The 13,780-nt window shown below is 41.8% G+C and overlaps 1 protein-coding gene across 2 annotated transcripts in view; it reads right to left on the bottom strand.

Annotated features, from left to right (window-relative positions):
- Window positions 1–7,138, bottom strand: part of aldh9a1b (aldehyde dehydrogenase 9 family, member A1b) — a 69,580-nt gene extending 62,442 nt beyond the window's left edge. For both annotated transcript variants that reach the window (XM_084332580.1, XM_084332581.1), the window contains exons 1-2: window positions 7,019–7,138; window positions 6,545–6,823 (exon numbers count right to left, since the gene is read on the bottom strand). In XM_084332580.1, coding sequence (XP_084188706.1) covers window positions 6,545–6,773 — 229 coding nt within the window. In that variant the 5' untranslated portion in view covers window positions 6,774–6,823; window positions 7,019–7,138. The remainder of the gene's footprint in view (window positions 1–6,544; window positions 6,824–7,018) is intronic.
- Window positions 7,139–13,780: the final 6,642 nt, after the last annotated feature.

Raw genomic sequence — 13,780 nt, 5'->3', positions numbered from 1 at the left:
TACACGTACCGTATCGTACCCGTACATACAAATCGTACAAATACCCTTTAAGTTATAAAGTTATATAAGCATTATCAAGAAAGAAAGAATACCTAAGTTGTTTGTTATTTTCTTTTGAATACTGTAAAGGCCTATTTTCTTTGTTGCATGTGCAAATGTTTGGTACTTTATTTTGAGCAAACACATCGCAACATCATCGAAACCATCGGAGGCCAAGCAACACTTCGAACTGCGAGTAATCTAAAGAAAGAAACGAGTTAGAACTGTCTATTTAAAGCGTCTAGTGGCTTGATGGAAAGACTGATTGATTGATTGATTGATTGATTGACAATGGAAGGAAGCCACGACACAACCATTGGCAATACAGTTGTACGTGTTTTAATTGATTTGCTATCCTCACTTTTTTGCTTATTTCTGCATGTAAACTCGACGTGGCTGTAAATGAGTTGCCTTTCATGTTTAAATAAAGGTTTGAAATTACATTTGTGATGATTCAGCTTTCAACCCCACACCAGTGAGTTAAGTTTAAGGAAACATTGAAGTAGAAAAAACAACAACATGATTATAGACCTGACTATGCTCTGGGACACATGGGGCAATGTTCAAAGTCTATGTATGTGGAATCAAAGAAACACAAAAACACTGGCACCATGAACGGATTATGACACAATTATGGCACAAACAAAATGTCACTTTAAAAAAAAATAGAAAGCCACTTTAAAGGAAGGAGGTACTGTATAGTATAGTTTAGATACGTTAAGAGTTAAAGAGTTTATATTGTATAGTGTATATAGGAACCAGTTTCTCAGGAACTTGGCATGTCTTTTTTACCATGCATATCTTGTGTCTTACCTATTTTATTTTTTCTATGCCTATTTTATTATTGTATTGCACAATCAATGCGGGCATGACCACCCACATTTCACTGTATGCCCTGGTATGTATGTGACAAATAAACCTCTTGATTCTTGATTCAGACATCTAAAAGCCCCACCTGACATCGCCACCTTCAACTGGCCATAGTGGACTACGTTTTGAAGCTAGCACAAAGCTATTGATATCGTGTGAAACATTGTATGGAATCCATAGGTACTAGGCATGTCATGCTAGCTGTAGGGGAAGGGGGTTACATATTGCATCCAGAATTAAAAGAACACGCCAACATTTGGGGAAATTAGCTTACCGTCTTCTCCAGAGAGAGACAAGAAGATAGATACCAGTTTCCTCTCTGTGCGTTCAGTAGAAAGCTATCTGGCCTCACGTTAGCCTAGCTTAGCACAATGAATGGAAGCGGACATGGCCGGTTAGCCTAGGCATTGTCCAACTAACACCTCTCCCGAAGGCTACCCGGCCATGTCCGCTTCCATTCATTGTGCTAAGCTAGGCTAACATATTGGTGTGATGATATATCCATATAGTAAGTAGCTCTTTGAAAGTGGTGATACCATTTTTTATTTCCTTTTTTTCCTATCTCACAGGATGAAATGACATGTGGTGACCACTAGGAACCTAGAGACCTAGGGCATTCAGGGGCTGCATCATATGACCTGTGCAGAACCCACAGAACCCACCTCACCCCTGCCCACTTTGCCAACCTAGGATGGCTTAGAGTAGACGACAGAGTACAGCAACTTGCAATGGGCCTGGTCTACAAGATACACTATACGACCGGGGTGCCCATGTACATGTCAAAATACTTCCCAAAGGTCAGTGAATACCACAACCACTACACCAGAGGAAGCTCAACAAATCATGTTAAACCCAGATTCGGCTCAAACAAGGGACTAAACACGTTTCGCAATTATGCCACAACAATGTGGAACGCCCTACCCAAAGCTGTAAAGGAATGTGAATCCCTGCCCACATTCAAAACCGCCCTTAAAGAGCACCTACGGGAGGCTGCAATTCGAAACTGGCCACCGTAAATGCCCAAAACCCCCACCACCTCCTAATAGACAGTCTCCTCCCCACCGCATGTATATATTCCCTCCCCGCCGTATGTATATTTCCCTCCCACCCACCCACCCCCTCCTAATGTACAGTCCCCTCCCCATCATATGTATATACTCTGTCAGGATCTAGGGGTAACAGTACTGTATATTTGAATACCGCCTATGTCACAAATGTATCAGTACTAAATACCTATATGTCCCTATGCCATAAATGTCATGTATGTTGTGTATGTCATAAATGTCTATATGAATTGAAAATGGGGGACCCTGATGGAAACAAGACAAACGTCTTTCTCAGGTCTGCATCCCCTTAACAATTGTATGTATTGAGCCGTACTGTATTGTACCCATTCTGCAATCTGTTAAATAAAGTTTTCATTCATTCATTCATTCATTGACAATAAGTGGGACCATTTAAAAAAAGTGCAGGATGATGCTACTGTACCTGTGGCAGGTTCATACACAGGCTCCTTGATCCTCACTCTCTCCCTACTGTACCTACTGTACCTGTGGCAGGTTCATACACAGGCTCCTTGATCCTCACTCTCTCCCTACTGTACCTACTGTACCTGTGGCAGGTTCATACACAGGCTCCTTGATCCTCACTCTCTCCCTACTGTACCTACTGTACCTGTGGCAGGTTCATACACAGGCTCCTTGATCCTCACTCTCTCTCTACTGTACCTACTGTACCTGTGGCAGGTTCATACACAGGCTCCTTGATCCTCACTCTCTCCCTACTGTACCTACTGTACCTGTGGCAGGTTCATACACAGGCTCCTTGATCCTAACTCTCTCCCTACTGTACCTACTGTACCTGTGGCAGGTTCATACACAGGCTCCTTGATCCTCACTCTCTCCCTACTGTACCTACTGTACCTGTGGCAGGTTCATACACAGGCTCCTTGATCCTCACTCTCTCTCTCTACTGTACCTACTGTACCTGTGGCAGGTTCATACACAGGCTCCTTGATCCTCACTCTCTCCCTACTGTACCTACTGTACCTGTGGCAGGTTCATACACAGGCTCCTTGATCCTCACTCTCTCCCTACTGTACCTACTGTACCTGTGGCAGGTTCATACACAGGCTCCTTGATCCTCACTCTCTCTCTACTGTACCTACTGTACCTGTGGCAGGTTCATACACAGGCTCCTTGATCCTCACTCTCTCCCTACTGTACCTACTGCCCTCAGCTCAGAACTAGGCAAAATCTGCATATCGCTCGCCGACAACAAACTATCATTACACATGGGCAAAACAGAGTCCATTCTCTTCGGTTCAAATAACAAACTCAGCAAGACCGACGGCTTCTCTGTTACAGTGGGTGACAATATTGTCACAAGGAAAGATGAAATTACCTACCTGGGTTCCATCCTAGAGGCTAATCTTTCCTGTGACAAAATGGCATCCAATGTAATAAAAAAAGTCAACCAACGAACTCGATTCTTGTACCGGATCTCCTCTCTGGTAAACAAGAATACCCTGAAGACTCTGGCAGGAGCACTCATTCAAGGGTACTACGACTATGCTTGCACCTCATGGTACCAAAGCACCTCAAAGGCGCTAAAAACAAGATTACAAACATCACAAAACAAACTGGTCAGACTACTGCTTGACCTGACTCCTAGAACCCACCTCACCCCTGCCCACTTTGACAACCTAGGATGGCTTAGAGTAGACGACAGAGTACAGCAACTTGCAATGGGCCTGGTCTACAAGATACACTATACGACTAAGGTACCCATGTACATGTCAAAATACTTCCCAAAGGTCAGTGAATACCACGATCACAACACCAGAGGGAGCTCCACAAATCATGTTAAACCCAGATTCGGCTCAAACAAGGGACTAAAGTAAACACGTTTCGCAATTATGCCACATCAATGTGGAACGCCCTACCCAAAGCTGTAAAGGAATGTGAATCCCTACCCACATTCAAAACCGCTCTTAAAGAGCACCTACGGGAGGCTGCAATTCGAAACTGGCCACCGTAAATGCCCAAAACCCCCACCACCTCCTAATAGACAGTCTCCTCCCCACCGCATGTATATATTCCCTCCCCGCCGTATGTATATTTCTCTCCCACCCACCCACCCCCTCCTAATGTACAGTCCCCTCCCCATCATATGTATATACTCTGTCAGGATCTAGGGGTAACAGTACTGTATATTTGAATACCGTTTATGTCACAAATGTATCAGTACTAAATACCTATATGTCCCTATGCCATAAATGTCATGTATGTTGTGTATGTCATAAATGTCTATATTATGAATTGAAAATGGGGGACCCTGATGGAAACAAGACAAACGTCTTTCTCTGGTCTGCATCCCCTTAACAATTGTGTGTATTGAGCCGTACTGTATTGTACCCATTCTGCAATCTGTTAATAAAGTTTTCATTCATTCAGTGCCCCCCCCCCCCCTACCAACCCCCCCCCAATGTACAGCCCCCACCCACCCACCCAACCCCACCCCACCCACCCAACCTCCTCCAATGTACAGTTTCTATGTCAAATGTATACACTCTTTTTCTGGACACTTTTGTATCACAAACAGTACTGTATTTGCAAATCTGATATGTCATAAATGTATAGATGGAGCAGTACTGTCTATCTGTATGTCATGTATGTCATATATGTTATGATTAATTGAAAATGGGGGACCCTGATGTAAACAAGACAAAAGTCTTTCTCTGGTCTGCATCCCCTTAACAATTGTATGTATTAAGATTTAAGATTTGTTTATTAAGGACAATGCAAATTAATGAACATCATTTACATGTGTATGCATAAGACATCACAGCATGATAAGGACGTAAATATGCCGGGAATAGCACAGGGCTAATTTCCACCCGTAGTCCTAACATAAAACAAACACAAAAACGGACCATACAACGTTCATTCATAAAAACTGACATCACTGACATGACCACACTAACATGACATTCAGTCAGTACAACATCACTAACATCCCTAATGAGTGCATATTTGGCTGTCTAACAGCCATGTCCTGAGTTGGCCCCTAAAGGTGGACAGGGTGGTACATTCCCTTAAGGGGACCGGAAGGCTGTTCCATGTTCCACTTCCCTTTATCGATAGACAATTTTTGCTGAAGGCGGTCTTTCTAAAATGGACCTCACAATCCCCTCTGGTGTTTGATCTAGTGGCTAATCCAGTGTTCCTTTTCTCGTGGATAAACTCCTTGAGAGGGGGAGGGGCTAATCTGTGCAGGCATTTATATACAAAGCAGGAACTTTTATAACGTCTGAGGTTTTCAAAATTTTAAATTTGATGCTTATCCAGGATTTTACAGTGGTGGTATGAGTACTGTTTCCTGTCATATACCTTCAATGCTCTGTTGTAGAGTTGTTCTATGGGTTTCATGGCTGTGGCCCCAGTAAATGACCAGTTTAGAAGGCTTTATACAACGGCATGCAAATTTCTCGATTCTGATTGGCCATTCACACGTCTTTATTGGTAACAATCCACGGTCCTGGGCTCAGGACCCGCCCACAACCAAATCACATAACCCTCCCCGGCTCACTCCGGGAGAAAACAGGATCGCGGAGATCAAATGGTTATGTTGAAAGCACCATAACGACTAAATATGAAGCGATTCTGTCAAGGGGAATGTGTTAGTATTTTAAACAATGTTGGATGATGTAATTGATGGGTCTTGACTCAATCTAGAACAAAAGAAAAATCGCGGATTGATTGATAGATTAATTGATTGATTTAAATTTCTTCCTTCCTACTTTCTTGCAGCGTTCTCTCTCACACTGTCCGACGCTGGCGTACCCACAAACACACACACACACATACACACACACACACACACACACACACACACACTGTGACACACACACACACACACACACACGCACACACACACACACACACTCCTGTCTGCAACAGCGGGGGAGTCAGACTGAGAGAGAAGCAGCGCTGTTTTAAGTGAGCATGGTCTATTGAATTGATTGATTGGTTGATTGCTAATTTTATTACTGTACCCCTGGTTTCCAACTGGTTAAGTTTAGGCTAAAAGAAATAAATAAAAAAATAGGGCGAAGAAAACGTTTTTTTCCTATAGGGCAAAGAAAACGTTTTAATAAATTTTCAATCAATCATTCCAATAATACACAGTTGGATGTGTTAGTTGGTTGGATGCACTTCAAGCTGCTTCCACATGAGGCAACTTCTCTCAATCATTCCAATAATACACAGTTGGATGTGTTAGTTTGGTTGGATGCACTTCAAGCTGCTTCCACATGGAGTTGTGGGAACTACTTTTTCTGGCGGATGGTTTTTTCAATAAATCTTCGATTAATGTGTGTTTATTGTATAGAAATAAGGTTGGATGAATCTGGCAGTTGTATAAAAGCTTTACACCACGTGCAGTCGTGATTTGTGACCAATAAACCATGCCTAGGGGGGTCTAACGACCCTCGGCTGCGCCTCGGGCCTAACAACCACCCCTAGGCATGGTTTATTGGTCACAAACCACTCCTGCGTGTGATGTAATGCTTAAGTACACTGTACCCATTCTGCAATCTGTTATACACTTTTCAATCAATCAATCAAAACTGTACCTGTGGCGGGTTCATACACAGGCTCCTTGGTGCAGGACGGTGATGTCTCCTTGATCCTCACTCTCTCTCGGCCCCAGAAGTTCAGCGGGACGGTGACGCGCACGGTGCCCGTGGTGGTGGAGGCGCTGCGTGTCGGTGTCGGGACCGGGACCGGGACCGGGAGGGGAGCAGCGCGTCGCAGCAGCAGCAGCCGCCGTGACGACAACACAACAAGTCCTCCTCGGATCATATTATATTATTATCGATCCCTGCGGAGTCCGATCCAGTTCAACAGATTATCTGTAGCGACAGAAAAACAACACATGACTGATTTGAAATACTAAACGAGAAGGGCTCAAAAGTATCATAATAAACTTCTTCCATAACTTTGACCCCAAACAATATCCTGCAGAAATGTGCTACAGTTACTACAGGAGAAGCCAATTTCCTCAACATTTCTACAAGATATATGACCATAGCTGTCGTGCTATTTACCTTTACCCGAGCACAACGGCGATCCAGATTAATGTTATATTCAGCAATATTAATAAGACCCGTGTTGTTGTATTATAATATCTCAGTACTTTAGTTGCTACATGCAAGAGCGGATTCGATTGTAGGCGGGACATGACAGCGGATACTCATTCATTGGCTACTTAACCATTGAACCACGACAAGCGATTGGATAGTTTTAGGCGTCTGTCACAAAGTGACGAAAGCGGTCAACAAATGATTTACATTGAATGAATGAATGAATGAATGAATGAATGAATGAATGAATGAAAACTTTATTACCAGATTGCAGAAAGGGTACTTAAGGGGAATCGGCGATGCAGACCAGAGAAAGACTTTCGTCTTGTTTACATCAGGGTGCCCCATTTTCAATTCATCAGGACATTTATGACATACACAACATACATGACATTTATGGCATAGGGACATACATGACATACAGGTATTTAGTATACTGTCATTTACATTTAGTCATTTAGCTGAACGCTTTTATCCAAAGCGACTTACAAGTTCTGTACGACAAGTCATCAGGAAGGAAGGGCACAACTCTATCAGCTGAGCAACAATGTTCATCAAAGTGTTGAGTGCTACAGTGTAGGTTAGTTTATTAGGACAAGTGCATGACAGTAAGTTTAGTTAGGGTTAGATTATTTATTTTATTTTATATTTAAATAGTTTAATTAAATGCAAAACCCGTTGGGCTTTTATCGTTGCTGGTTTATATCAAAATAAAAAGTAAAACTAACAACAAATAATAATAAAACAAGTGTGTAGTTAATGTATTCTAGACTTGTATATAATGACTGCATTCTCGAAGTCAACCTCCTGTCTGTTGTTGCTACGCAACAGTGGCGTGGGGGAAAGATCCTCCCGGTACATTGTTTACGCTTCATTTAGTGCAGAAAACGGATCGGAAAGCGGCAAAATAATCAAATCAAATAAAAATCAAATCAAATCAAATTTATTTGTAAGGCCCGACAACACACGTTAATGTCCCCATGGGCCGTACACGTCTTCTTTAAACAAGTCAAGAAGAAACATCACAATAAATCAAGAACAAAACAAGAACACCATAAAGTCCAAAATAAATAAATGAAAGAATGCAAGCACTCCCAGACGTACCCCACGCGGAGGTAAGGAAAAACTCACTAAAACCTAGCAATAGGAAAAAATGCACCACAGGCAATGTGGAGGAGAGAAACCTTAGAAGGGCCGTTCAAGGGGGGATCTCCCTTCTTAGATGTCGGTGATAGTAGTGTTGCAATAAAACAGGCGAGCATGCGATAGGAACTGAACATTTTGAAAGATTAAAGATAGAACTGATAGCGATAGCAACTGAACAATCAAGGGTAATTTTCTTCAGTGCATCAAAATGCCAAAGAGCTGCTGTGTGACTTTTTGTACCAATAACAAAATCAAAACTCAAGTTTTATATAATACCAGTTGAGGCATCACTGTACTGTCTATCTGTATGTCATATATGTCATATATGTCCTGATGAATTGAAAATGGGGGACCCTGATGTAAACAAGACAAAAGTCTTTCTCTGGTCTGCATCCCCTTAACAATTGTGTGTATTGAGCTGTACTGTATTGTACCCATTCTGCAATCTGTTAATAAAGTTTTCAATCAATCAATCACGGAGGGAAAAGTGTCTGGCGGCCGGCTATCAAGAGGGGACACGTAGATGCAGACGGGAGAGTGGATCAAAGCAGAGACTTTGCTACCCCAAGTCAAATCATACGTATGTCTGCTCTACCCATTTCATAACAGGTGAGAATAAGGAACAAATATTTATATCGTAAATTAATTATTACAGCTGTGAGGCTGTGAACAGCAGATAAATGTTAGCATGCTAGCTACATCGCCATATCGTCCATTCTAATGTGCACTGGAGGCTTCAAGTAGCCTACATGCCTTTTTCATGTTTATATGTTACTACTTTGAACTGTTGAAACAGTAATTCAGAACAGTTTTACCATTGTACGACTTTGAACTGTTGAACAGTGATCCAGAACTATTTTATTACACTGTAAAATATATATATATACTTTTTAATCTATTCTATTCTACAATTTTATTGCACTGCACTATTGCACTATTTTACTCTGTCTATTTTATCTTGCTCCCTTTACTATTGTCTATTTAAAACTGAATCAAACCATAAACTAGGTGGCCTGTTGGGATGTTAGATCCTAATGTGAAAAACTGTGATTTTATATGTCTGCACTTTATGTGCTCATTTCATGCCTGTATTTTTTTTTGTTGTGAAGCACTTTGAGCTGCAGTTTCTGTATGAAAGGTGCTATACAAATAAAGTGTTTTATTATTATTATTATTATTATTATTATTATTATTGTTGGCGCAGCAGCCATTTTCAGCAAAGGTCTAGACAGCCTTGGGCTACTAGTACTACGGAGGAATAAAAGACGCCACACACTTCATTGCAGTTTCACACACCACTGACCGAATCTCACAAGTGAGCCGGCAATGATCCCTTTATTGGAACCAGCTGCGTAATTGTCAAGCTGACAAGTATGACGTCAGCATAAGAGCATTAAAGAGATGCATCGTTCACCAGTTTTCAACACCCCCACTTGATCTTATTCTGATAAAACCTTTGACATACATTTACATTTTCTTTTCTTTCATTTTTAACCTTCAACACCAAAAATAAAATACACAAACTTTTCAAGCATGACCTTTGTTGCAGGTTTGGTTAACATATCAGCTACCATTTCTGTTGTTGGACAGTATTCAATAATAATGTTTCCATCATTTACTGCAGATCGAACAAAATTATATTTAATGTCAACATGTTTACACCTTTGGCGACACACAGGATTCTTTGAAAGTGCAATTGCCCCTTGGTTATCCTCAAAGATTGTCACTGGTGCATAATCATTTTCACTATCCATTCCTTTTAATAACTGCACAAGATAAAAACTTTCCTGTGTAGCAGCTGCCAAAGCCATATATTCTGCTTCACATGTGGATAAAGCAACTGTAGGCTGTTTCTTAGATTTCCAGGAAATAACAGGTCCTGTCTGACATAGACTAAAACAGTACCCAGCTGTGCTCCGTCTGTCATTTTGATCTGCTGCCCAATCAGCATCACAATATGCAACAAGTTTTAGTTTTGAATCACTTCTCTTGTAACACAACTCCTGGTCTACAGTTCCCTTCAAGTATCTCAACACATGTTTTGCTGTTACCATATGCTGTTCTTTTGGTTCGGATAAGTGTTGAGACAACTTACTAACAATAAAACTTAGATCAGGTCTAGTACATGTCATTACATAAATCAAGCTGCCTACCACTTCACGATACCTCTTTTGATCAACAGATTCACCTTCATTGTCAAATTGTTGTTTATACTCACATGGAGTCGATCTTGCCTTGCAGTCAGACATGTCAAACCTTTGCAATATTTTCATGATGTACCTTTTCTGGTTCATCTTTATTTCACCATCTGTCTGTGTGAAATCAATGCCTAGAAAGTTCTTAAGTTTGCCAAGATCTTTCATCTTAAATTTGGCTCCCAAAATGTCTTTTACATTTTGGATTGTTTGACTGTTGCTTCCTGCAATGATAAGATCATCAACCCAGATTATCAAAATAATCCTTTCACCTTTAGATGTTAGTTTATTGTAAACACAATGGTCAGCCGGGTTTTGGATAAAACCATTTTCACTTAGATAATCATGGAGCATTTTATTCCAATTCCGTCCTGATTGTTTCAGACCATACAGTGATTTGTTAAGTTTACAGACCAGTTTCTCCCCCTTCTCTGACTTAACCTCAAATCCTTCAGGTTGCTCCATAAACAACTCACAGTCTATAGGAGCATGTAAATATGCCGTTTTAACATCCATTTGATGCAACTCCAAATTATGTTCTACTGCAATTTGCATTAGACTACGTATAGAGGTCATATTTGCGGTTGGAGAAAAGGTTTCCTTATAATCAATACCAGACACTTGACTATAGCCTTTTGCTACATACCTGGCTTTACATGTTTCAACTGGGTTCTCTTTCACTGTGTAAACCCATCTGCCCCCCACTGCATGTTTACCTACTGGCAGTGTGGTCAGGGTAAATGTGTCATTTTCCCTCAGTGAATCCATTTCCTCTTCCATAGCTTTAGTCCATAATTGAGAATTTGGTGATGACATAGCCTCTTCCAATGTTTGGGGCACATCACAAATAACTCTATAACAGTAATCAAGGGTTAGTTCTTCTTGGTCATCAGATTCGACTTTACACTCATAATCCTTCAAATATTGAGGAGGTTTTCTTTCTCTTTGTGGATAAGATGTACTCTGGCTACTTTGGCCTTCACCTGTCTCAATGTTATCACAAATCTCATTCTCCTGTGACTCTTTTGTGAGTACATTTGCCTTTTCAGTTTTTGGTAGGTGGTTTACAGCTCTCCTCATACTGAAATCTTCATCACCTGTTTCCTGCTCTGTTTGAGTCTGATTCTCAATGACACTCTTGGTGATGAATTTGACCAACCTATTTTTAAGTACTTTTCCTGTGTCAGGATAAAACACCAAATAAGCAGGGCTGTTCTTATCATAGCCTACAAAAATACCCTTTTCACATCTTGAATCCAACTTTTTCTTGTTTTGCTTGTAAGCATAGCATGGTGACCCAAATGTTCTCATTTTTGAAAGGTTAGGCTTCTTTCCTGTTAACATGTAGTATGGAGTCTGTCCTACACGCTTGTTGTAACACCTATTTCGAATGACAGCAGCAGTCATAACTACATATGTCCACAACTCTTTTGGTAAGTCACTCTCAATTAGCATGCATCTTGCCATTTCAAACAATGTTCTCCCATTTCTCTCAGCTGTCCCATTTTGATGGGGTGAATAAGGAGCTGAGGTCTCATGTCTGATGGCATTTCTACTTAGCAATGACTGAAATTGACCAGAAGTATACTCTGTACCATTATCAGATCTCATGCATTTGATTTTTCCATAAGGTGAAACGTCAGCAATGTACTTCTCAGTAGCCTTGACTGTGTCACTCTTTGATTTCAAAAAATAAACAAAAACTGCTCCTGAATAGTCATCAGTAAATGCTAATGTGTATCTGAACCCATCTTTAGCTGTAGGATCTATAGGTCCAGACAAATCTGTGTGTACAAGCTGCAGTGGAGCCTTTGCTCTTTCATCTGGCTCTCTGCTCCTGCTCTGAGCAAATTTACCCTTTGTGCACACTTCACATGTCAAATTAGATGTATCAGTTTTGCCTTTAATTGTCATACCCTCTGTGACTTTTTGCAATTTTAACACATCTTCGTAGTTACAGTGACCTAGAATTTCGTGCCATGTCTTGATATCATAACACCCATGACATTCATCAACATTTTCATCATTAACTGTGTTTAGATAAAACAATCTATCATACACCTTAATATCAAATGTCGTACCGTTCTCATGAATGAGCTTGTTCCGTCCTTCCTTGAATACAACCGTGGCTCCGTTGGTCGTCGCTGCCTTGACCAAGAAAATGTCTTGGGGAAAGGATGGGACGTACAGCGCCCCCGTCAGCATCGTCTCCACCTCTCGACCCGTATTGTCTTTCAGCCAAACTTTGGCTGCACCTCTCTTCAGCGCTATGCCAGAGGCCCTCACTCCATCAGCCAACTCCAGGACATGTTTTCGTGGCTCGAAACTCTCGTCAAAGTCTTTGAACTTGCTCACGTCAGTCACTATGTGCGATGTAGCACCGGTGTCGACCATAAGCCCTCTTTGCTTCAGGCCATCGCCTGGGTCGCCGTCCACCTGTCGTTCGCGGGCCTTGAAGGCGAATGTGTGGTGGTGGTCGTGGTCCTCTTCATCCGCGGCCTGTTTTACGTTGTCTCGTCGTCCTCTCCGCCTGCAGTTTTCATCTCTGTGCGTGGAACTTCTGCAAAAACGGCACCACTGTCTCTGTTGTTCCCCGTGACCAGCAGCCTTGCACTCGCGGGCCATATGGCCCTTTTGGCCGCAAGCATAACAGGTCAGCAGCTTCACATCAAAGTCTTTGCCTCTTACTTTCATCACGCTGTCATCAACTGAGCTCCCACTGAACTTCTCAGTGCTCTCGTAGCTCCTCAGCTTGGTTTTGAACTCGGCGAAGGTGATCTTCTCATCACTTTGTGTAATGTGGATAGAAAACGGTTTAAACGACGCTGGCAGCCCCTTCAGAATCATCGCTATCAATAAACCGTCACTTAAAATCTCTTCTGCATTCCTCAGTGCTGTGATAGCAGTTTCTGCTCGTATAATATAGTCTGTAATGCTTTCATTAGCATATTTCTGGAGAGACGTAAGCTCTGTGTACAAGCTGATCACACGTGGTTTTCCTGTACTTGCGTAGTGATCCCTCAGAATCTTCAACGCCTTTCTCCCATCGTCCGCTGCATCTCTCATGACCAGAGACAAACTTGTGTCGTCCAACAATTGGATAAGTTCGGCGTAGACTTCTTCATTTTTGTCAGCATCTTCTGCAGCTCTTGTTGCGGCTGCGTCTGCGTCTTCTTCGTCCTCGTCACTGTTAGGCTTTTTCAATATGGTGCTTTTCAGCCCATGTAGACGCAGGTGGCCAAGAAACTTTGTTTCCCACAACTCATAGTTTTTCTCCTCTCCGTCAAAGCACAAACGATTCCATCGGCTTCCAAGATCCTTTCTGGGCCCATAACCTGTTGGCGCAGCAGCCATTTTCAGCAAAGGTCTAGACAGCCTTGGGCTA

Source organism: Notolepis coatsorum (assembly GCF_963971535.1).
Source record: "Notolepis coatsorum genome assembly, chromosome: 17".
Lineage (NCBI taxonomy): Eukaryota > Metazoa > Chordata > Actinopteri > Aulopiformes > Paralepididae > Notolepis > Notolepis coatsorum.
The sequence above is the reverse complement of the archived record's forward strand: the minus strand, read 5'-3'. Positions and strand labels throughout refer to the sequence as shown.